The sequence below is a fragment of the Eurytemora carolleeae genome, unplaced genomic scaffold, assembly GCF_000591075.1.
Source record: "Eurytemora carolleeae unplaced genomic scaffold, Eaff_2.0 scaffold457, whole genome shotgun sequence".
In the NCBI taxonomy this organism is placed as follows: Eukaryota; Metazoa; Arthropoda; class Copepoda; order Calanoida; family Temoridae; genus Eurytemora; species Eurytemora carolleeae.
Window position 1 is genome coordinate 98965 of NW_019396346.1, and position 25583 is coordinate 124547.

The 25583-nt window shown below is 30.5% G+C and overlaps 2 protein-coding genes across 2 annotated transcripts in view; one reads left to right on the top strand and one right to left on the bottom strand.

Moving 5' to 3' along the window:
- LOC111701421 (uncharacterized) overlaps window positions 1-25583 on the top strand; it is a 43712-nt gene that overhangs the window by 7603 nt on the left and 10526 nt on the right. Inside the window, exons 2-12 of the mRNA XM_023472702.1 lie at window positions 2580-2652; window positions 3973-4079; window positions 9402-9493; window positions 14630-14683; window positions 17595-17643; window positions 17778-17840; window positions 21429-21466; window positions 22676-22738; window positions 22895-22931; window positions 23742-23768; window positions 24692-24758. Of these exons, the coding sequence (XP_023328470.1) occupies window positions 2580-2652; window positions 3973-4079; window positions 9402-9493; window positions 14630-14683; window positions 17595-17643; window positions 17778-17840; window positions 21429-21466; window positions 22676-22738; window positions 22895-22931; window positions 23742-23768; window positions 24692-24758 (670 nt within the window). The remainder of the gene's footprint in view (window positions 1-2579; window positions 2653-3972; window positions 4080-9401; window positions 9494-14629; window positions 14684-17594; window positions 17644-17777; window positions 17841-21428; window positions 21467-22675; window positions 22739-22894; window positions 22932-23741; window positions 23769-24691; window positions 24759-25583) is intronic.
- Window positions 15516-16511, bottom strand: LOC111701423 (keratin-associated protein 19-2). Its single transcript, XM_023472704.1, has 2 exons — window positions 16473-16511; window positions 15516-16037 (listed from the first exon to the last, which is right to left on the bottom strand). The coding sequence occupies exons 1-2, from the start codon at window positions 16482-16484 to the stop codon at window positions 15627-15629; spliced, it is 423 nt and encodes a 140-aa protein (XP_023328472.1). The 5' UTR covers window positions 16485-16511; the 3' UTR covers window positions 15516-15626.

Below are 25583 nucleotides of genomic sequence, written 5' to 3' on the forward strand. Positions count from 1 at the left end.
ACTAAAGGATCAGACTTAAAAAGTTGAAAATACTATATATATATGTATTTAAGAATTGACGTTATCTAAGATAATAAGCCTAATAATATAATTTACGCTGTACCTGTGTTGTACATTATAAATTCAGGGTGTCCCACAAAACATGAAAGTGAAGAAAAAGAGTTATAATATCGTCTTTGATATTAGAAATCAAATGCCGCATTTATTTGTCAACTTATCTTTACATGTATGATTCTTGAAACAATTAATCACTTAAAGGCAGACCACTTAATGCCCGGACCAGGGCACTTCCGTATGCCGGTCCATTATCGCCTGATCCAATCAGGGTTCAGTCATGTGTTTGTTGTCTAGTCTGAACCAATGGCGGTAACATCGATCTTTCTATCTATCTCCTCATCCAATTAGAGATGAATCCTTCAATCAGCGCTAACAGTAAATGGAAATATTTACTTCTACTGAAACTATAGCAAGGGGTATTTTGTTTTTATTAATTCGAGCATTTTGGTTTTAATATTATTTGAACGAATAATGCCACAAATTATTACAAAAGTCAAAGACGATATTCAACTCTTCTCTCAATTGTCATGCTTCGTGGACCACCCTATATAATGTATAATTATAATTATAATTATAATAAGCACTTTGACTTTTTTTCTAGAATCGTAATTATTACATGTTTAAAAAGCTGAAAACGGAATTTTAACTTTTCAATTGAAACTCTGTAAAAAAATTGTGGCATGTCTGATTGACAGCGGTACTCTTTATATTGTCTGTGCAGCACAAATGCACAAGTCACATTCAGGGAGGAACCACAACTGAATAAAATCAATTTTTAGATGGAAAAACAAGGTTATTGATTCTTTTCCCCATCCTATTTCTCAGGTCAAAAATAATGCTAATTTTACGAAAATTCCGTTTAAATGTGTATTTCCGATAAGTGTCAACATTTTCTTGGGTTTTGTAATATCTGTTTCCAATAAGCTTTATGATTTACGGAAAATTTTTAAATAAAGGTTATTAAGCCTCAGTTTTAAAGAAAAAAAACAGTCCTCTATAGAAAATAAGAAATACAAGTTTTAACAAAATGGATATGTAAAGTAAAAGTAAAAAGTAAAAAAATATTTATTTATGAAATATAATAAAAACATACAAAATTTAGTGTTTCAGGAGAAAATATTTAAAAACCTCTAAACTAAAGGTTGTGGGAATATTTCCCTCCAATTCTAACAAATATAAGAATATAAATAAAGGAAAAGGAAAGAAAAGGATAAGGAAAGTTACATATTTATTGTTTACACTTTATTTAATATAAAATTGGTGGTGGATTATTAGTATTTTTCGACGATGAACTAACAACTTTTAGAAATAAAAATTATAGATTTATTTGTAACGTTAAAAAAAGTAAAAAAAAAGCTTTATCGAGTGTGAAAGAGATATGGGTTCTATGCGCATTTTTAAGCAGATTTTTAATTCGCGCCGTTTTTTGACATTCTTAGAAAATTGTCGTTAAAAACTTAATAAAATCCAAACGGTTTGATAATTGATGATTGATATTTATTACTTGCTTTTAATATTTATATATTTATTTAGTGATTGATCAAATATAACTGGATCAATTTCAACCAATTCTATCTAACGATATTTATGTCTCTATACAGTTAAAAGATGAACTAGCTATAGAGTGCAGACCATATATGGGTAAAATCTAATTAAGACATAAAATTTACAGATTTTAAACTATGATACAGGGTGTCCCAAAAAACATGGGAATTCAGTGACGAATTGGATATCGTCTTTGTTATGAATTAGCATTGTAATTTCTATTTTCAAAAGCCATAATATTATTATGTCTGCTAGAGTTTATTTTATGAAAAGGGTTAAAGACTGTAAAGATGAGTCTATAATAATGTCTCCGCAAGATGAACAGTGAAGACGGACAAGTTTACTCTGTTTGTATACTGCAATTTTCTTGTTTTACTAAGTACAACTGTATGCAGTCAAAACATAAACAAACAAATTGTGAACATAGCAGACGAAACTCTTACAGATTACGGCTTTCTCAGTAGGTATCACTATAACTAAATCAAAGAATTATTTAAAAAGACGATATCGAATTCGTCACTGAATTCCCATGTTTTTTGGGACACCCTGTATATAAATAAATTCTAAGCTTTGGAAATAGGACAAAAAGAGATCTAAATACATGATGATATCGATAGATAAATTGGACAATTAGATAGGCAGATAGATAGATAGATAGATAGATAGATTGATAGATAGATTGATAGATAGATAGATTGATAGATAGAGCTAGAAAGATTGATTGATAGATAGATTGATAGATAGATAGATTAATAGATAGATAGATAGATTGATTGATAGATAGTGAACAGTAAGCCTGAATGGTTAATTTCTGTTTACCCATATACCACAAAAAATGTAAATAAAGTCTCAAATGATTAATTACAAACTATTTTGCAAAACGTCTTTTTTTATTTTTGTTTTAAAGTTATGATATTTGAATAAATTCTAAAATTTGTGTTCCCTATTTCTTAGATTTGACCATTGTTTTTTTTCAGATGCGGGCCGAGGGTGGCTCTCAGGTCATCCAGTACACTGGAGGCCAACCAATCAGTACATACAGTACACAAGGTACAGTTAATTCAAATATAGAGTACACTGGAGGTCAACCTATCCGTACATATACAACACAAGGTACAGTTTATACAAATATAGAGTACACTGGAGGTCAGCAGTACATATACTGCACAAGGTACAGTTTATACAAATATATAACTAGGTCAGCAGTACACTACATATACTACACAAGGTACAGTTTATACAAATATATAGTACAATCGAGGTCAGCAGTACACTACATATACTACACAAGGTACAGTTTATACAAATATATAGTACACTGGAGGTCATTAGTACATATACTGCACAAGGTATAGTTTATACAAATATATAGTACACTGGAGGTAACCTATCAGTACATAAACAACACAAGGTACAGTTTATACAAATATAGAGTACACTGGAGGTCATCAGTACATATACAACACAAGGTACAGTTTATACAAATATATAGTACACTGGAGGTCAGCAGTACATATACTACACAAGGTACAGTTTATCCAAATACAGAGTAAACTGCACATATTTGCATACAATCTCTTTAGATTATGTAGAAAGAAGATAAAAATTGAAGATTGCACTAGATTTTAATGCAATCTAAGGTGGGACATAGAATTTGCATATTTATGTAAATTTGACGACTTATATTATAAATCTCAATATTTATTCTTTATAAAGCTAGAACAGAGAAACTTTAATCAAGGCAAATATAAAATGATATTAAATTGTACATATAAACTTTTATATAACAAAGGTTGAACATGATTTACATATAATCTGCATCTGAACTCTTTTCTATATCTTTCTATATATTTAGGGCAGGAAAAGGAGGAATAATAATAGCGATTATCTGCATCTGTGTATTTACTTTATATTTCTAGGGCGGAGAAGGTTGAGGCGGAATAATAATGTTTATCTGGTTCTATATACTTTTAAAGTCTAGAGCGGAGAAAGTTGAGGCGGAATAATAATGTTTATCTGCCTCTATATAATCTGATATTTCTAGGGCGGAAAAGGTTGAGGCGGAATAATAATGTTTATCTGGTTCTATATACTTTTATAAGTCTAGAGCGGAGAAGGTTGAGGCGGAATAATAATGTTTATCTGGTTCTATATACTTTTATAAGTCTAGAGCGAAAAAAGGGTTGAGGCGAAATAATAATGTTTATCTGCCTTTATATAATCTGATATTTCTAGGGCGGAGAAGGTTGAGGCGGAGTAAAAATGGTGTTTATCTGCCTCTATATAATTTTATATTTCTAGGGCAGAAAAAGGCCGAGGCGGAATAATAATAATGCTGTTTATCTGCCTTTATATACCTTATATTTTTAGGGCGGAGAAAGGGTGAGGCGGAAGAAGAGTGGGTAACGACCAAGAAAGTTGAAATAACAACAACAAAAAATGTCGAGAAAAAAATTCAACGGCAGATAGTTCTGGAGGTAAAAATTTATTTTAGCATTTATTTTTTTTTTAATTTTCCATTTTTAAAATGTATTCTTATATATTTTTTTTTTTTTGGTTTAATTCAATCAAGCAATATATGGTGTAACAACCAATGTGGAAATCAAATCTATCAAAAAATCGTTATCCATTGAATAACCAGAGAAATAAAATTTACCAAATCTAATAAAATAAGCAAATATGGTTTCCAAAAAATATATATTTTTCAAGCAGCTTAGATAGTATTTTTGGTGTTAGATCTGTTTTCTGACATTTTTCGTCTTAAAAAGTATCAATGAATGCTATTTGAGATCGCTATTCGCATGGATCCAGACTGCTCTAAATATTCGCATAGATCCAGACTGTTATTGATATTCCCCTGGCACTTGCTGTCAGTGCTCCACCAAGTATATACTGCCTAAATACTGCCTGAACACTGCCTGAAAAATGCCTAAAGCTATTATTCTACTTAATACAGAGACATGGCAAGATTTGAAATCAATAACAGAAATAATATTAATAATGGTAATCAGCACAATTTAGCCGGAATTATGTTTCACATTAAACTGATATGAACTGCACGTATAGATTATAATCTTATATGTTTAAAATCATAACTCCTGTTGTTTAAAATCAAAATTAGAGGAGCTACGATATCATAAAGCCGAAAAAGTAAATTGCATAAATTAAACATTCACCTTTCGTCTAGTTTGCAATGGTTTTTGCATTACAATAAATGCATGAATGTCTGAAACATCTTAAATAATTTTTAAATTAAGTTTCAGATATTTTTTGGAAGAAGGCTTGTGCTGTTTTGCTCCCATTTTGATGCTGCACACTAGATTTACACTTTAAGAACAATAAATTCATATAATCTTTGATTATTAAAATTCATCGGTCTGGGTTTAATTTAAAAATTGCATTCATGATATTATTGTACAGAAAAATACAAACTAAAATTCATGATTATCATAACTTGACACATCACATAACCAACCTGTTTCTTGTGTCAAACAAAAGTAACTTGCAATCATATAGCTTCTCTTTATGATAACCATAAAGAATTGAACAAAATGTTTTAAGTTTCTAATATATGTAACCGGATACTACATATGACACTTTTAAACTTTTAAAAATTTTAATCAGTGTTGAAGTTGGTTCGGGGATGGTAAGAGGCTTTAGGCATAAATTGGCAAACATAAAAATGTATTATTGTATATTAATCTATCTTATCTTGTCTACAAGTGATGCGTTAGTTTAACGGGATAGTTTATTTTCTATTGTTTACGCATTTTCTGACGCATCTGTTGACGCATGCCGTGACGCATCTTTTCTTTGTTGAACAAAGAATGAGAAGAAGACACAAAACTCTAAAATTATGACGATTTGAAGCTTAATTTTTGGTTTCTGTATTTAAATAATTCAATTGAATATTTTAATGGTTTATTAAATGCTTAAGCATAATAATATGCCAGTTTTTGCCTACAAGGAACCCTGAGTGCAAGAAAACGGACTAAACAATTCCGTACAATAACTAATTTTCAGTTCAAAACTAGGATATGTTCACCTAGTTAGTTGAGATGTAGGTAACTAAAAATATTTAAGAAATATCAGCAGAGCTGAAAACTTTAGAATGGTGGATATCGGGATTAATGCTTGATCCTTTCTTTTTGATAATCTCAAGATTAACATAATCTTGCAAGATTATCTTAAAGGTGTATAAAAAACGATAAAATTCAAATTAATATTTTATCATCTCAGAAACTTTCACAGCCAATCAGAGAAAAGCGGGCAACCAATGAGAGAACAGAAATATTCTCATTGGAGAAAACAATTAACGGATATCCAAGGAGAGAGAAAAAGAGTGGATTAGGACAAAAATGAAAAGTTTCCACAGTGGATATTCGGATCAAGAAGTCAGGATTAAAGTTTATCCATTCTAAAGTTCCCAGCTCTGTACATATTGCTGAACATTTTTTGTATGTTTGTGTCATGATATAATTTGTTTCCGTTAACCTCTTAGTTTAAATGTGGTTTTCGTGTCTTTATAAATATAATATATGTCTTCTCTGTTTTTATAACAGATGGAAAGAAATCGAATTATTTTTTCTACTTTTGTACATAGAAGTTATAAGGTACAAATATATGGGTTACAATTACAAATATATAAATGTGTTACAAATACAAATATATAAATGGGTTACAAATACAAATATATAAATGACATAGATCCAGACTGCTCTAAACATTGGCTGAGATCCAGACTGCTCTAAATATTCGCATAGATCCAGACTACTCTAAATATTCGCATATATCCAGACTGCTCTAAATATTCGCATATTTCCAGACTGCTCTAAATATTCGCATAGATCCAGACTACTCTAAATATTCGCATATATCCAGACTGCTTTGAATATTCGCACGGATCCAGACTACTCTAAATATTCGCATAGATCCAGACTGCTCTAAATATTGGCATAGATCCAGACTGCTCTAAATATTAGAATAGATCCAGACTACACTAAATATTCGCATAGTATCCAGACTGCTTTGAATATTCGCACGGATCCAGACTACTCTAAATATTGGCATAGATCCAGACTGCTCTAAATATTAGAATAGATCCAGACTACACTAAATATTCGCATAGATCCAGACTGCTCTAAATATTCGCATAGATCAAGACTACTCTAAATATTCGCATAGATCAAGACTGCTCTAAATATTCGCATAGATCCAGAATGCTTTACATATTCGCATAGATCCAGACTACTCTAAATATTCGCATAGATCAAGACTGCTCTAAATATTCGCATAGATCCAGACTGCTCTAAATATTAGAATAGATCCAGACTACACTAATTATTCGCATAGATCCAGACTGCTCTAAATATTGGCATAGATCCAGACTGCTCTAAATATTAGAATAGATCCAGACTACACTAAATATTCGCATAGATCCAGACTGCTCTAAATATTCGCATAGATCCAGACTACTCTAAATATTCGCATAGATCAAGACTGCTCTAAATATTCGCATAGATCCAGAATGCTCTAAATATTAGCATAGATCCAGACTGCTCTAAATATTCGCATAGATCAAGACTACTCTAAATATTCGCATAGATCCAGACTGCTCTAAATATTCGCATAGATCCAGACTGCTTTAAATATTAGCATAGATCCAGACTGCTATTAAAAGTTTTCAAGACTGGGTTGACTTTGAAGTGTTGCAACACTTTGACGGCTTTAACTCTTATTACTTTTATGTAGCTGTAGACATGTACATTATTTATAACTATAACTTTTTTGTTTTTAAGAAGTAATTGGCAAAATTCTCAACGATTTTTGCTTGAGAGCTTGCAACCTATTATGAATAATTGTTTAAAATTAACTCGTTTTTATCCTAAAATTTAGAAAACGTCATCTTTGCTCTAGAAATTCAAACAGCTCATGTGAGAATCTTACAATTTTAATATATTCTATATTTCACTTTATTTATTACGAAAGGGATTTAACAAACTTATATATTTGTACTGAAAAAAGAATTGTTTATGTTTTGAGGGAAGGGACAAACAGGGTGTTCCACGAAACATGACAGTTGGTAAATAGTTTAGAATGTCTTCTTCCATAATTTGTTAAGTTGTTTAATACCAAAGACAACAATAAAAATATTATATAAGAGTGATATTATAGTAAAATTAATTTCAAAGTAAAATGTATTTGAGCAAAAGATTTTTTAAACGAATTAAACTGCAAACAACCTTTAACATCTAAGACACTGTATAAAAGACGACATTCAAAACAATTTACCAACTGTCATGTTTCGTGGGACACCCTGTACTTTAAGGTTGCCCATAATTGGCGTGCTTGCTTCTAAATAAGTGAGGATTCCCTTTAAATGGATTGATGAATTTAGAATATTTACTAGACATGTTAAAATTGGTCCTGATTGAATAATTATCCCCGGACTCTAGATGAATGAGAACATAATTGCTTGTTTGGATTGACGTCTGCTTGATTGATTGATTAATTGATTTTATATTCGGACAGAGCTTTTGGCTAATTCTTATTCTGTGGTTATGTATATTCAGATATATTGGAAAAATCTAATGTTTTTGTTTTTGAATTGTCAAATTTTCACTAAAAAAAAGATATTTTTTCAAAGTATCATCGTGACATTCTGACATTTACTTTGATCATTTGAAGTCATCACACATAAAAGTGGTTCCGTTTGGTTTTGCAGTTGCTCTTACGCAAAATTCGATACAATTTTGCCAATTATGAAAGCTAATAAATAAGTATTTCATTGATTTAAAATCTTCCTGTCTACAAAAGTAAAAGTGAGTTAGTGATGTGAAATCTAAGAAAAAGGCTCTGAGACATATTTAAGCAGTCTTGATCTCTATACTTGATCTCTATACTTGATTTCTATACTTGATTGGATCTAAAGAAACAATATTTTTTTTTAACAACAAAGAATGATACTTTAGAAATGAATGTTTAGATTAAATTAGATTCAGGATTCCCTGCAAATGTAAAATTGTTTCTTTTAGCTTTGCTAAGTTATAAAATAAGCCATTAAAAGAACTATATTCAATGCAGAAAGCCTTGGAAAAGTCATATTTTTTAATTTTTGTAATTTTCAGGTAGTTTTACAATCTCATTTTTTGTGGGTATAACCCTGTTTATCTTTTATGTAACTATTGTGTACTTTATCAGTCTTAACCGTTTCATCGTGAATTTCAATAAACGTGCTATAAAGTAATTATCATGCTATAAAGTTAAATCAGCTGTATATTATAGCACCGTGTTATAAAGTAAACATCGTGCTATAATGTTGTAATCAAAACTTTATAGCACATGTGCTGTATATTATTGCACATGTGCTGTATTTTATGGCACATGGGCTATAAGGTTTTGATTGGTTCCCTTCCCGGATTTTCTCCAAACAATTTCAATTGAAATGAAAATAAAATTGAAATCAACTTTTTATTTTTATTTCTGCTTTCTTACACAGCTATTTTATCTAGAAATAGTCATTGAAATAAGACAAGTACACACACGTTTAATAAAATTACCTTTAACAATAATATTTTGGCAAGACGCGCTATCAAGTTTTTTTAATGGATTTTTGTTATTTCTTAAAGGCCCTGGTATTTTTAGATTATATTATGTTCTTCACTAAAGGATCAGGACAAAATTTAATCTTAGAATGCTTGAACCTTCTTTATAAAGAGAAAATTACTGTCTAAAAACTTTATTTCACTAGGAACCAAAATTATAGTCTTAAAAACAGTTTTTGTAATTTTTTTTCCAAGGATGGAAGAGTATTAGAGGAGGAGATACCTACTGTTACTAATGATACTACAGAGGATAAACAGACATTTGAAACTGATCATGATGAGGACAGGTGATTAGAGATGGGCACATTCGTTTATTTCATTTAATTCATTCATTGTTCGTGAACGATCTGTTTCGTTATTTATTTATTTCATTCGTTCATTGTTTGTGAAAAATCCGCTTCATTCGTTTTTTTATTGTTCAATAGAAATGATTGATGTATGCATATCGATGTTAAATATATAATTACAGCCATATGTAACTCAAAAGCGATCTAATTATGCTCAAGAGTATGCTTAAGTTAAAGTTTGTTATGCATGTGACTCATTGTTTTGTGTTATTGTGAATATAAAAAGATAAGTTTTGAACAATGGTATAGGCAGATTTTATAAAGATAAGACAATGTTGACTGTAATTAAAAAAGTTCATGTCATTTTCGAAAAAAAAATTGGGATCTTTGCTTGCAAAAAATTGTCCTGTCCACAGTTTTTAAGGTTTTTAGTAAGAAAATATTTATCCAAAAGTTTCAATTTTTAACAAAACAGGTTTTAATATTAGATCTGTATAATCTGTGGAGAAAGGTGGGTCGAAGACTAAGGTGTGTTTAATTCTTCATTGATTGATTAACTCCGAGGGATTGATTGATTGATAATTGGATGGAGGAATTTATTTATTAATTTATGATTGGAGGGATGGAGGGATTAATTCATTGATGATCGGAGGGATTCAATGATTAATAGATGATCGGAGGGATTGCTTAATTGATGATCGGAGGGATTGTTGAAATGGTGATTGGAGGGAGGGATTGCTTTATTGGTAATTAGATGGATTGATTGATTAATTAGTTGATAATTGGAAGGATTATTTATGATCGGAGATATTGATTGATTTGTAGATGATAGGATGGATTGATGATTGGAGGGACTTCTGGATAAATTGATAATTGGATTGATTGATTAATTAATTGATACTTGGAGGGATTGAGGAAGCTCATCAAATAGATAATTAGTTCTGGTTTTCAAGAGCTTGCTATTGTTTCTCAACATAATGTAGGGAACTATATTCTTAAACCCTTCCCAGTCTGAGAGAGGGGGGGGGGCTAGCCATGTTTTTTTTTATCAATAAGACATGCTAGAATTGTTTAGAAATCACGAAGATTTTTTTTCGGAAAAAACATAAAGAATGTTGAGGAATAAAAGTTTGTGATGTGTCTGTAATATTCTGTCCAAAATGTTAAAAAAAATGAGTTGGAATGTCGAACTAGCTAGTCGTCAAGTTTTAAATCATAATTCCTTTTATTAAGAAGAAAATGTAACGCAGAATTAAAATCTATTATTATGTTTTTAATCCTAACTCCTCTTATATAAGAGTATTTTAGTAAAACATGTTTTGAATTTCTAATATGTAACCAGAGCTGAAATTTTTAGAATGGGATAGCCTTAATCCTGATAGATTAATTAATCTGGAGATTAATAACAAGAGGAGAACAAGCAATATTTAATCTCGAGATTAAGAAAAAGAGTGGATCAAGCATTAATCTTGATATTCAGCAGTCTAAAGTTTTAGCTCTGATATAAGTTTTTCTCATAATTATGCGTAAAATCAAAACTAGAGGAGCTACGAGGTCACAAATTCGCACAAGTGATGTCGCATGAATTAGACTTTTCTTTTTTTGTCGAGTTTGCAGTGGCGAATGTCGATTAAAAGATTCAGAGTTCAAATTTGATAAGTTTAAGCTGCGTCTCACTTTCCCCAAAAACTGGTTTCAATTAAGCGCCGGCTGAAATCTTGAAACATTGAATACTATTTTAAGTGGAACCAACCATATTTAAGCCGCGGCTCAAATTCTTTAAATTCGGCCTCAGGTTAATGATCGGAGTAAACCATTCTTTGCAAATGAAAACAAAAACATATTTTCTTCTTGTTCTCAAATATGAAAACAATTTGGATAAACTTTACTTCGTTGTTACAAAGTTATTAAATAGTTTACTATTTTTAATCGAGGTTTCTCTACTTAACTGACATGTGAATTTCCGTTGTGAGAAGCAAAAACAATTTTGAAGTATTATCTCCAACTTTAAAATTGAGACTTTTTCACCGTAGCTCCTTACGTTTTGATTTTGTACTATATGAGATACGCAAATTTATTCGATGGTTTATAAGAAATTCAAAACATTTTTATTTTAACTTTAATTTGACGTCTTTAACAAATTTTTTTTGTGTCATCATTAAAATTAATTAAATTTTGATGAAAATATGAATATTTTATTTTTAAACAGAATGATTTAAATTTCAGAAACAGAAACTATTAGTTAAGTGTATACGATATAAAGTATCAAACCGACAGATTAACAGTATACAAACAGACGAAATGATAGTGAGATAAATGTGGTACAGGGTTTCTATAAAAAGAAGGATCGTTCTTAAAGATTGATTTGATCTACCTACACAACGCATTATCAAAGAAGTCAAACTATTTCATATTATGTATAGAACATCTGTGTAATGATTTTAGATATTTCAATCTCCAATTTTTTTATATTTTTTCACGTTCTTGTAAAAGCGTATAAAAGAATCAAATTTTTATTTACTTAACCATCACACTCATACTGCTGCAGGATACTCAAATCCACTATTTTTTCTGCAAAAAACATATTTTTTACCATCTGTAAAAATTAGATATTTTGTAGTCCAAATGATTTGTGCAAAGCCCAGTCAAATAGTAAAACAATATAAACAATAATACATTATTGAAACTGCTACTGAGTGCTACTGCAAATAGTAAAACAAACAATAATACAATATTGAACCTGCTACTGAGTGCTACTGCAAATAGTAAAACAATATGAACAATAATACATTATTAAACCTGCTACTGAGTGCTACTGCAAAAAGCAAAAAAAATTGTTCTTATGTCACTTGACCAGTTTTACATAAATTTTTGAATGTACATTAAAGCTTTGTTTCTACCATAGATTTGTTAAAATAACAAATAGGACACTAGATGTAGTCTTTTGAAGATTCCTGTGTGATTCGTTCCCCAATGCCCGAGGCAGCATCCCAAAGGATGTCCACGTAGTCCTCGTAGACCAGGCTCTCTCTGTCTTTCTTCTACGCCGACTATACGTAACTCCTTTGGGCTGCTGCCTTAGGGTTATTGTGAACGAAACCCACATAAATCTTGAAAAGACGACATCTATTGTCATATCTGTTATTTTATTTATCTATGGTTTCCAAGTTGAAAAAATGTGGATTTAAGGAGGAGAGGGTGTATGTATGTCTTGTTAATATTTTTTATAGATGTCCCAATAATTGAAGGAATCATATGAAGACATTTTATTCAACGCGGCATTATTTGGTTAACACAATTTTATGTATTAAAGTTAAAACATTTTACATTAAAAACTACTAATCTGGGGATTCGCCATTTTTGTACTTTTACATTGAGATATATTCAGATTTTATTTAGATTTGAATTTTTAAAAAAACTTTCAAACTTTAATTGCAAATTTTAAAGGTAAAATAAATCATCATGGTCACTTTTAACATTTAGTGCACAGTGGTATAACCAGTAACAAGTTGGATAAATGTTTGTCGTTTTTTATCCTTTCAATTTTGTGCGATTGATATACATTACTGATAAAAGCATGGTCACATTTTTTGAAAACAGCAATTGTAAAGGACCTGAGTCTCAGGTTTTTCAAACTTTGAGTTTTGTTGGATCAAATAAACTAAGTTTAGAATATCAAAGGTTGCAAAGATATAAGGTTTAGAAAATTTGAGTTTGGGACAAAAACTCAGTTCTTTTCAAAATATTTTATGATTTAAACAAGTAAAGGATAGGATTGTATTTTAACTGTTAGTTTAAAAGTCGTATTTGTCTCTGATCTACTTTACTCCCTTCTACTGCTTTTCATGCTTTACTGTAGTCTCTTTGTTTTGCAATCTTGACAATTATGTATGACAATTACTGTATACCAAGATCATGACAACATGTCAGCACAATATTTGACATTTAGCATTATTTGCACAAACATCTGCGGAAATATTTAAGTTTACAGCCATTCTTTCAAATAAATAACATACAGGGTTTCTCAGAAAAAAAATTTTATTCGTAAAGTCGGACTTTCAAAATAACACCCATTCAGTTTAAAATTTAAAACAATTGTTTACGATTGCTTAGAAATCATCCAAATATAAAAAAATCAGAGATGCCCCCTTAAAAATTTAAAAAATCAAAGAATTATAAAAAAAATATGTTTGATATATTTGAACATTGTTTTGTATTACTTAACTAATTTACAAAATTGCACCAAGAGTCTCATTTTATATCTCAGCTCAGTAAGATCTAAGGTTCAATTGTTTTCTTCTCGAATTCCTCCAATAATAATAATTTTCATCCTAAGTACTGTTTAATCAGATAAAACCCTCAGATCTAAACCTTAGAACAAATAGAAAAAGAAATTAAAAAGAAATGGTGAGACCAATTTTCGCGGAAAAAAAAAGAATTATACGGAATTGGTTTCAAATAAAAGTTTCACGTAAAAATATGATTTAGAATTAACTAGCTTCGGAACCCAGCTTTGTCTTGAGTTTAAAATTGAACCAAATCAACTTAACCCTATTCCCGCTGGGGGGGGGGGTCAATTTGACCCCCCCCCCAGCGTATCCTGGTTTTCAAGTACCCCAGCAGGGATAGGGTTAAAATTGTTAATTCAGGTCAATAAATTTCCTTGGTTTTAGAACCATGGAATGATCTAATGGTTAGGCGGGTCCGAGCTGCATAGTACATATTTGTTAAGAATTTCAGTTTTTATTTCTTTTTTGCATTTTTTTTTATAGATTTTGAATTAGCTGTCCTTGGAAACAGTCGTCGTCGTTATCAATACAATGAAGACGACTTTTGTTTTCAATTTTTCTTTACATTTTACATTCCTAATGGATACATATAAACAAAGCATAAAAGTAAAGCTGTCAATTAACACCAATTCTCTTTGTCTAGCAGTAAACTTGTAATCTAAAAAAATATCTTGTTAAAAATTAAAACTAGAATAGAAAAGTCTTGTTGTATAAATATAAACGCCGACCAATATAGTGGGCCTGCGAACATGTATTGCATCCCAATACTTCAGGGTATGCTATGCTTTCAAGCAGATCATTCCATTTGGAAGCTTTAAAAAAGTAATTTTTTAAAATATTTTTTTAGGAAAATTGAGGCGGGATCCGGACTGGACCTTATACAAAGCAAATTTCATTCCAAGTAAGTTATATTTTTTCACTGTCATCCAAAAGGAATTGAGTCTTTGTCACAAACTCAAAACTTCTACTACTTCTTTGCAATCCAATCATGTAAACCTTTAATATTTTAAACTATGATTATTTGATTTATATAATACGATCAATAGTTTGAAATATCAAAGGTTTACGACATTGGGTTGCAAAGATAAAGGGATTATAATATCAGAGTTTGTGGCAAAGACTCAAATTCTTTATAAAAAAATATATCAGTACTTTGCCAATTACTCCTTTTAAACAGAATCTAGAATCAATGTACAAAATGTAAAAACATGACCTGCGCGCAAGGGCTACAAAGTCCGCGGATTGAAAGATTTATGCATATTTTTATTTTTTTTTCGGTAGATAGATATGGGAGGGAGGGTGAGATTAAATTTTCAAAATATTTACTCACGATCTGTGTATGTTTAACTAGCTTAACTTTTTACTTCCGCAAATTTTACTTTAAAATGCGTGTGTCATTGAATCCAAATTAAAGAATGACGATGCAAACTATTCCTCCCCCCCCCTCAGATTTCCAGCTACAATCTACATTTAAATAATGTTATTCAAAGTAGAATGTAAAGTTGTATAGGAATAAAGAATATGCGAAATTGTTTTATGTGAAAGAAAAGAGATTTTGCAAAAGTTTACTATCTCGGAAAAACAAAGTTAAATTGAAAGGATTTTGCGAAACAACTTAAATTTATGATAATATTGCAAAGTTGAGATTTTAAAAGAACAACGATAGAATTCTATCTTTGAAGAAAATTTTCATATTTTACTATCATTTTTGATACAGTAACTTAAAGTTTAGATATACCAAAGTTGCATTTTATTTCTAAAACATTACATAGCTAAACATAAATAGTAAATACTAAAACATTGGGCATCATCTTCATTGACCATCAATCATACAGATTGTTTATTTATCCGTAATATCCGTATCCATATCCATGACCGTATCCATGGCCGTATCCATATCCGTGACCATATCCATAGCCTCCATATCCTAGACCGTAGCCTCCATAGCCATAGCCGGCATCTGCGGACCTCTTTCCGAAATGATGTCCATAGCCTCCATAGCCATGTCCTAGACCGTAACCTCCATAACCTCCATAGCCTCCATAACCTCCATAGCCATAGCCATGACCGTAGCCTCCATAGCCACCATACCCGTAGCCAGGCTCAGCATCCGCATCAGCATCTGGACTGGCTACAGCATCAGCATTGGCTACAGCAATGGCTTCTGGATTGGCTCCAGGAACGGGTTCAGCTGATCGCCGCACATGACGAGCCTCCCCTATAACAGCTCCCAGAACCAGAAATCCGATAATCATCTAAAAGTATTTGAATATATTACGGAAAGTTACAATGTGGAATTGTTCAACAAATGTGTAGTTATACTTAAATGAATCTGTAAATAATTATTAACGGTAACAAGCGGAAGGATATTTATTTGGTTTGGAAATTGGTAACTTCTACTCTTAAGTGTGTCTTTACGATTTTCAGAGATATATCGGTCCTTACAGTTGCAAAGTCAAATTTTCTAATTCTTATACCTTTGCAACCTAATTGTGTAAACTATAGATATTAAAACATACATTATTAGATCTAACAGAATTTATAGTTTAAGATATCTAGGGTCTACGACTTTGGATTGCTAAGATATAGGTATTTTTAAAAAATATTTTGTGAAAATCTAAAGTGATCACTACTTTTAAAAAGCTGAAGAAAGACGACTTTTATCCAGCTCAGAAAACTTTTATACTTACAAAGCACTTCATCTTGCAAGCTATGAAGCTGTACTGAAGATTAAGGGGCACAGTGAAGCTTTTATACGAAACCCCTCCCCCACATCCCCTTTATACCTCCACTCCTAGAGGTTTGAGAAAAGGGCATGAGAAGAAACACTTTTTGGAATTAATTACGAGAAAACAGTTAACCAAGCACATTACGAACTGGACTCTCTGAAATTTACTGACATTTAAAAATACTCAACCTACAAAAAGACTACCAGGGGTTATTAGGGGGAGGGGGCTATGGTACCCAGGGGTATTCATCCCCCAGTTTGGGAGGGGTTGAGCCCCTAAGGGAAGTTAAAAAGCCCCCTACCCAACACAGGAAAATGGTAATACGGAGGGAAAGAGGCTTTCGATGCCAAGTATACCCTGTCTAATAGAATGAATCATCAGTTTTGAAAAAGCCGTGTCTTGAATCCATAAACAAATTAATTTTCTTTAGATTTTTCTGTCTATTTATATCTGTCTAATTATATATCTTACCATCTATATATCTTTCTGTATATTTATATCTGTCTAATTATATGACACAATGTATTATCTTTCTGTATATTTATATCTGTTATATATCTTACCATCCATCTATCTTTCTGTATATTTATATCTGTTATATATCTTACCATCCATCTATCTTTCTGTATATTTATATCTTTCTAATTATATCTTAGCATCCATCTATCTTTCTGTATATTTATATCTGATTACCATCTATCTATCTTTCTGTATATTTATATCTGTCTAATTATATCGAGATATATTTATAACTTTTATGCCAACATAACATCTCTTAATTTGATCAAAAATATGAAAAATATCGTCTTTTTCTGACACAAAAGTGAAAAGTATTAATTTCTGTGAATTTCTCCGGCCGTTGTTTTTTTTTTTTGCAAATAAACCGCAAATGAAAACAACAGTTAAAGAAACAAACACATAGATGTCTTATTCAAACTTGATCAGAACAAAGCTAATACCAAGGTACTGTTTAAAAGCGGACATATTGCCATCTTTGCATGGAGGGTAACTTAAAATATTACGCTTACAGTCCCTTTAATGAGAATTTATAAATTGTTTTTTTTTTAATCTTTTGTATTCTAGGGGTGGATTACTGGTTGGAGACAAATTTACTTCTATTAAGAAAATTCAGGTATACAAAAATCTTTAAAAAATTCAACAAGAAGTTTTTAAATCGTAACTATTTTTAAAACATAGCTTTTCATATATTATCATTATTATTATCATTATATTATTATTTTTATATTGTTTTCATGATATTGCTAGGATATCAAAGAGAATGTTGTTAAAACTGAGGCTGTCCAGGATATGGGAGATATTCGATCAAAGGTAATTGATCAAGTCCAAATAAATCAGTAATTCATTAACAAAAAAAAATCAATTAAAAATTGATTAACAAATAAATCCATCAGAAAATATTTCTTAAAAAATAATTCGGAAATTGAGTAATTAAGAAATTAATCAGATATTGAATAACAGATAAATCAATCAGAAATTGATTGACAAAGAAATCAATCAGAAATTGATAAACAGATAAATCAATCAGAACAGAGAAATCATTTAAAAATTGATTGACAAGGAAATCAATAAGAAATTGATTAACAAAGAAATCATTTAGCAATTAATTAATAAAAGTGCAATCGGAAAATGAGTAACAAAGAAAGATCAATCAGAAATTAATTGACAATAATAAAGAAATCCATGAGTGATTGATTAAAAAAGAAATAATTAGAAATTTATTTAGAAGTTAATCAATCAGAAATTGATAAACCAAAGAATAATTGCCATAACATTTTCTCTATTTTCACCTTTAAACTAATTTCTTAACCAAACCGGATGTTATCATTTAAAAGAAATTATAACACATTTTTTCACAACATTCTGAAATCTTTTTTTGAGATCTAGCCTATAATCTATCTTTCAACGGTTACATAACTTAGGAGCAAGTTTATTTGCATATATAAAACTTTTCGCCCACTCTCATTTTTTTCATCAAACTGCGTTGTGTGTTGTTCAATCTTTACTTTTAACATAATTATGAAGGTTGAGGGAAAACCAAAAAACTGTGGTTTTGTTAATCGTCTTTGTTTCTTTTTTTCTAAAGAAACATTAATTAACATTTTCAAAAGGTTAAAATGGATTAATGGTGAAAAACTCTCAATTCTTATTTGATAAGGTTAAAAAGTTGTAAAAAGATGCTTAATTAGGTACGGTGGGAGGCGTTTATAATACTAGAATGAAAACGAATTCTTAATTTAATTTTTGATTGTTAACAAGCTTTTTTCGAATTACAAGTTTACAAGTAATCAAAGAGAAGCTTTTTTGATTGTTACATTTTTTTTGACTTTTATGTTTTTGTGTAATAAAGCTGTTTAACAACTTAATTTAAATCAAAATTGAATTCTAAAATCGTCTTCAATATATAGATATAATCGCCTGCCACTGTATCTTGTGAAAAACCCCGTTAAGCGTAATTTAAAGTGACCCTTTAGAACACTCACCTAACCATTTATCTTGTATCAATTTTTGGGAGATATTGAAAAAAATTTTAGGTTTAAAGTATTTATTTCTGATATTTCTTACATGCTTTCCTAAAGTAAAAATGCGGGAACAACTTTTGAAGATCTCAAATAAAAAATATCAGTTTTTAAAATTATAAATATTGCTATCCAGTTAATACTTGATCAGACCTGCAACATTGTCATGGGTACTATTGTGAATCCGACATTGTCATGTTTACGCGAGGGTCACAAATGAAATTTATACGGTTTGTACTATTCTTTTAAAAAGCTTTTGAAGAACAAATGGGGTTAGGGACGTAAATATATATATTTAGATTTATATATCTCACATGGCCTTATCATGATATCATCTTTGACGCCTATATTTTGTTCTATATATAATGCTCTGCCTACTTAATGCAATTCATTCGCCTACGCTCTGCATGCAACAGCAAGAGCTTAAAAAACTTATTCTAAAGGTAAAACACCAGGGAAGGTACGCGCTCCCTTTTTTTGAATGGGTTATTAAAAAATCTAAATAGTCTATGGGCACTGCAGTAAACGACTTTTTAGTGTTAAATATTATTATTTATTTATTTTTTATAAAAAATGTAGTCTTACGAAATAACCCACTTTAAAACGTAAAATAGTCCCTTCAATTTTTTTTATAGTCAAGCTTTAGTCGATCAAATAATCACATCTTAGAAAAGTCGTTAATAAAGTCCCCCGTCCATCCCCCCCCCCCCTTCCCTTATCATCTATCTTCCTCTGTTTTGGTTGGATACAGTAATAACCAGAAAACAATGGAATATATAGACGACATTTTAGCTATACTGTAGAGTGTCTGAGGTTGTTACGAAGCAAATTTGTTTTACATGACACTTATTAAATCACTTATTATAAGTAAAATGTGACTGTTTACATTGTTCAATTGTTGTGTCCTAGATCTTGTGTCTTATGTCTAAAAGCCGTCTTTCTCTTTCAGAGTGTTCTTGTTATCACAGTTTGTGTTTTTTGAAAATAAGTTTTACTCTAATATTGGACGGTTACCCCCCGAAATAATCCACCTAGATATGGAGTATCTTAACTTAAGTTAAGAGAGGGGAAACATCACAGATCACATAGATAGGACGGGGTTACCCACAAAACTTGAGACTTCAGAGACAACTATATATAAATATATGCACGGTTTTCTTCAACTGTAAAGTGTAAATTTGTATATTCAAGAAAAAAGACTTAATTTAACCTTAGGATTGTTTTATCATATGAGTATCAGGTCATTTTAGCAGTCTCAATCTTTGGGGTGACCCTGTATCACTAGAACAAAACACCTTCTATTCGCCGCGCCGTATGGGTGAAACGGCACCCAGAGCTGAAAACTTTAGAATGATGAATATCGAGATTAATGTTTGATCTTCTCTTTTTCTGAATCTTCAGATTATTATAATCTTTCTCCTCTAAAGTGCATAAAATTCTACCAATCAGATTGTACCAAAGAAAGGATTAAGAAAAATAAAGTATTTAAAATATTTTCTTGAAAGAATCACGCAACCTCGATATGAATAATGAAGTAAAGATTTTGGTTAGACCCTAGGTAAAGTCTTGTATCCATATGATAAAAAGGGTAACATAAATGAAAGATAAGGTAGGGTTGGTTTTGGAAAATTTCTAGGACGAGCGCCGCGGCTAGGACAGACCATGGGGATAAAACAAACATTCACCCACAATAATGTACAAATATATATTGGTTTTAACTATTTAGATATTGAAATGTGCGTGAATTTCAAAAGTTATTATATTTAAGGTTTTAATGTAAAACATTCCAATGGGGACTGGGGGAAGGGGGTTGGGAGACAATAGATTCAAGAAATTATCAAAACGAGTAATTTTTTGTCCCATCTTTGTTAACTTTGTGTGGCGCAAAGTATTTGGTTGGTTGAATTTCAATATATATATGTATATATAGTGCACATATAAAGGGTTTAAAGAGATTACGTTAAGTTTAATGCATTTAAGGTTTGTTTAATACTCAGGCCTAGAATCGAGTAGGCGGACCATTGTTCAGCCTAGAGAGTTAATTAAATTCTATCTGTCTATCTGTCTACCTATCTGTCTACCTACCTGTCTACCTCTCTGTCTACCTATCTGTCTACCTATCTGTACGTCTACCTATCTGTCTACCTATCTGCCTACCTATCTGTCTACCTATCTGTCAACCAATCTGTCTATTTCTTTATCTGTTTATCTGTATCTCCATCTACCTATCTTATGAAATAGATTTTCACTTCTGAAAGGGGGAAGGCTAAGCCCCTATAGCCCCATTCCCCAACGCCTCCCACTGTATACGGTGTTGAATACTCCCTTGGTTATTTTAGTTCAATGTGTTTTGAATATTCTAACTGTTATATATTTGAAGGATGTTGCGAGAGTACTTAAAGAAAAAGAGGATTTAAGGTAAAACAAACCTTTTAAAACCTTTTCTGATATTTTTTCAAAAATTTATATTTAAAGTTTTTTATTCTTAAAAAACTTAAAATATATTTTGCTTGTCTGTCTGTTGATATGTTTGTAATCAATAAACATAAAAACGGCTGTCTGATCGGGCCCAAATTTTGTATGGGATATATATGATCCCAGGGAAGGTTTATTGATGATTAAAATTTCAAAATCAGCCTCCAACAAATTTGATTTTATATTAATTTTTGAAAATCCACGATTTTTTTTGATCCGTGAACTTTTTTATTGTTAATGTTTTACAATGCATACAAAGAGAAAATAGAAAATGGGCGCGAAGCGTCCTGAAATCCCAGTGTTATAAAGTTTACAATGCGTTGATAAAAATATTTTTCATCGTTTTAGAGATTGTACAGGGTTACCCACAAAGGATGATACTTAATGACGACCTTTAAAATGTTTAAATACTACGATTTTAAGGTTAAAAGTCTCATCCTTTCTGGATAGCCATGCAACTGAAATTATTTGATAACATTTATTAAAGAGATTTTTACTCTTTTCGATTTTATCAGTAAACCAATTATATGGTTTACGAGAGATATAAAAAGAGAATTAAATACATTGTATTCATTACTTTTCTGTTAACATTGGAACTTTTAAAGGAAAAGTTTATTCCATTCAGCTGCTGTATAAAAACCGCCCGTACTAGACTCAAAAATTATCTACAGGGTGCCCCAATAAACATGAGAATTCAGTGACGAATTCAATATCGTCTTTCACAAACATAATATTATTATGTCTGCTAGAGTTTATTTTATGAATACGGTGAATGGCCGTAAAGATGTGTCTACTCTATTGTGTCTTTGCAAGATAAACAGTAAAGATGGACAAGTTTACTCTGTTTGTTTACTATAGGTTTCAATATACTAAATCGAAGAATTATTTGAAAAGACGATATCGATTTCGTTACTGAATTCCCATGTTTATTGGGACACCCTGTGCCTGTGGCCTAACAGACAATACCTTCATAATGCAGTTGCCGGAAGTTCGGATGTATTTTTGAGGTCTAAAGAAGGTGGTTTTTACTCGATTCTCTGCATAGTATTGTTGGACAGAAAAATAATTGCATGTTTCTTCAATATGCTGTTTAGTTTACCCTGATATTAACCAAATAAGTGAACGGTCCCTTTAAATAAACTTACTTTTTAGAAAATATCTGCGCCCTAAGGAAACTACAGCTTTGGTGGTTCCCCGCTTGGTTCAAAATAAGAGGTTTTTAAAAACATATTAAAACATACAAAAAAAATATATATAATTCTTTCTTTTTTTTTCTTCTTTTTTTCCCTTTTTTTTCTTCTTTTTTTTTAATTAAAATGTGAAGTTAAAAACTGGAATATAATTTTTTCTAAATATTAATTTTTTTGTCAGAAATCATCGAGTTATTACCGATCAAGAAGACGTGCAGGAGAGAACCTCAAAAAATATTTTTCAAACAATCAATCAACCAATCAATCAATCAATCAATTAATCAATTAATCAATTTCTCTTAAACTTTTTAAAATGATTAGTCCAGTTTCTAGAAATCTAATTATGAACAAAAAGTACTGACCCCGAAAATCGGAAGAAGGATATTTCCAATTATAATCCTAGTCCAGATTTACCGTCTATTGTCTGTATAGTGAGATAACCTGAACCAGATAACTGTAGAATAGAGGGACAATATTATGCTGTTAAGTGAATTTGTTGTTTTTACAAAGCAAATAGCTTTACTAGTAAGATATTAAATAAATTATTGAATGAAATGGGTCTGTTTACACTGCACAATTGCTGTGCCTCATGTTAATTAGACTATTAAAAGTCATTGTTTGAGTTTAAAAGTCGACTTACTATTCCAGAGTTTTCTAGTTCTCACTGTATATATAAACTGTACAATGTGCCCTGCTCCGTTCTTCAAATACAATAGAGTTTTCAGTAGAAATGATTTAAAGTTTCTGAACATTATATGCTACAGTTAAGTTCATTAATATAAAATGACATCTGAAAATTTATAAAATTTCGTATTTCTTACTTTCTATTAATAGAATGCTGCAGATATTTAATTTTAATTAAATGATTATATGGAACTCTTTAAGACTGTTTCCGCATGTTCATGGCTATTTATTTATTTTTAAAACTACTGAAATTTACGTATTGGAATTTGTCAAGACGACATTTCATAATTTTTTTCAATGACTTATCATCTCTGGGTTAAATTTTATAAAATGAGGTTTTCTAGGAACGGAATTGGTTAAACGATGGAAAGGTGAAAAAGTTTTAATTTATTTAAATATTAAATTATCCATTTCAGTGAAAACTTTTTAATCAAAAGTCAATTTATTGCAAACTTTAAACCATTATTTACTCTTTAAAGGGACTATGGATAACATTTCAAGAGATCCTCTATTTCTAGAGTGGCATATCTGATTTAGAATAGTACCCTTAACACACTTATCTTGAAGAGGTTTAATTCTGAATCACAATATTGATAATTGATTATTTTTCTGACAAGAAGCCAAGGCTATACTCATTTATATTTTTGATCAGAGACAGCGATTTAAAAATTTCGGCTCTAGCCGTAATTCCAGAGACCCGACTTTAAGACCCGATCTTAGACCCACCTCTAACGACAGCTTGTGTCACGTGATTGATATCTGCAAGATCTTCGGCTCGATTTAAGGAGTTAGGCCCAATGAAAATAAAACCGACCTTGGTTGGTTTTAGTGGAGAATAAGGCTCAATGTTGAGTCTTGTTCTCATAAAAACCCGGAATGCGCTAACTCCTTCCATGAAAATCCTCACAAAAAAAATAATAATAAACCGGTTTTTGAGCTCAATTCTGTGGAAAATAAGATGCAGCTTTATTTTCCCGTGTTTTTAAAATCGCGAGCTCTGATAAAGGATTAATGAGGGTATTGTTTGAAATTTGACAATCCACTCTATAAATGAAGTATCACTAAAAGCATCATTATTTCAGAAACTTATCATTCATGAATTGAAGCATAATTGTTAATTAATTTTCCAGTCAACGAATTTTAGATCTCGACCGAATCTATATAATTAATTTTTTTAAGCTAAGTTGTTTGATTGTACAATATATTTCTTACAATTTAGTAAAAATCTTTTGATTTGCTTTTCGTTCCATATAAAAACTTATTGCATTTTTTTAATAATTTTTTTTAATATTAGATGCAAAATGAGAGGATCAAAACTGAGAAACATATTGAATATGATTCAGATGACACTCCAGACTCAGGTAAAATATCTAAACTTTTAAAAATAGTTTACTGTCTTTAGAACATTTTTTGTTAACATATCTTCTCATAATTTTTTAATGTTTGCAACGGTAAAATGTCAAAGTGTTCTCAGTGCAGAAAGTAGAAATTTGACCAAAAGTAGAAATTGGACCATCAGATGAGAAGAGATGCAGAATTGAGAATTACACATTATGGATGTCTCACGAAACACAACAGTAGCAAGACTACTGAACTGCCGTCTTTTATCTTTTAAATTATTCTTAATATTTCCGGTAATATTATGATATATAATAGGATAATGAATATAAAATAGGAGAATAAATATAAAATAGGTTAATAAATATATATTATAGGAGAATAAATATATAATAGGATAATGAATATAAAATAGGAGAATTAATATATAATAGGAGTATAAATATATAATAGGAGAATATATATATATATATATAATAGGAGAATAAATATATATTAAGAGAATAAATATATAATAGGAGAATATTGTGGTTATTATTTTAAGAATCATCATAGGTGTGAAAGTAGGTTGACTACTGCAAATAACTTTAAAGATCTAAGACGACCTTCAAGTCGTCTATTTTCCGTTAAGATTCTACACTGTATTCTTACAGAATTAGATAAAAGATCGCCGCTGCAGATCAGCTTCATCAAAATTACCTCATGGGATTAAATTTATAGACTCAACCAGGCACTTGATAACTTCAGCAGTGAACTAGTACTCTTCCAGCAATTTTTTATTTTTTTTTGTCCCAAAAAATGTATCAGATTATTTGTTTTAATTTGGTGCCTTTTATAAATAATAAAAG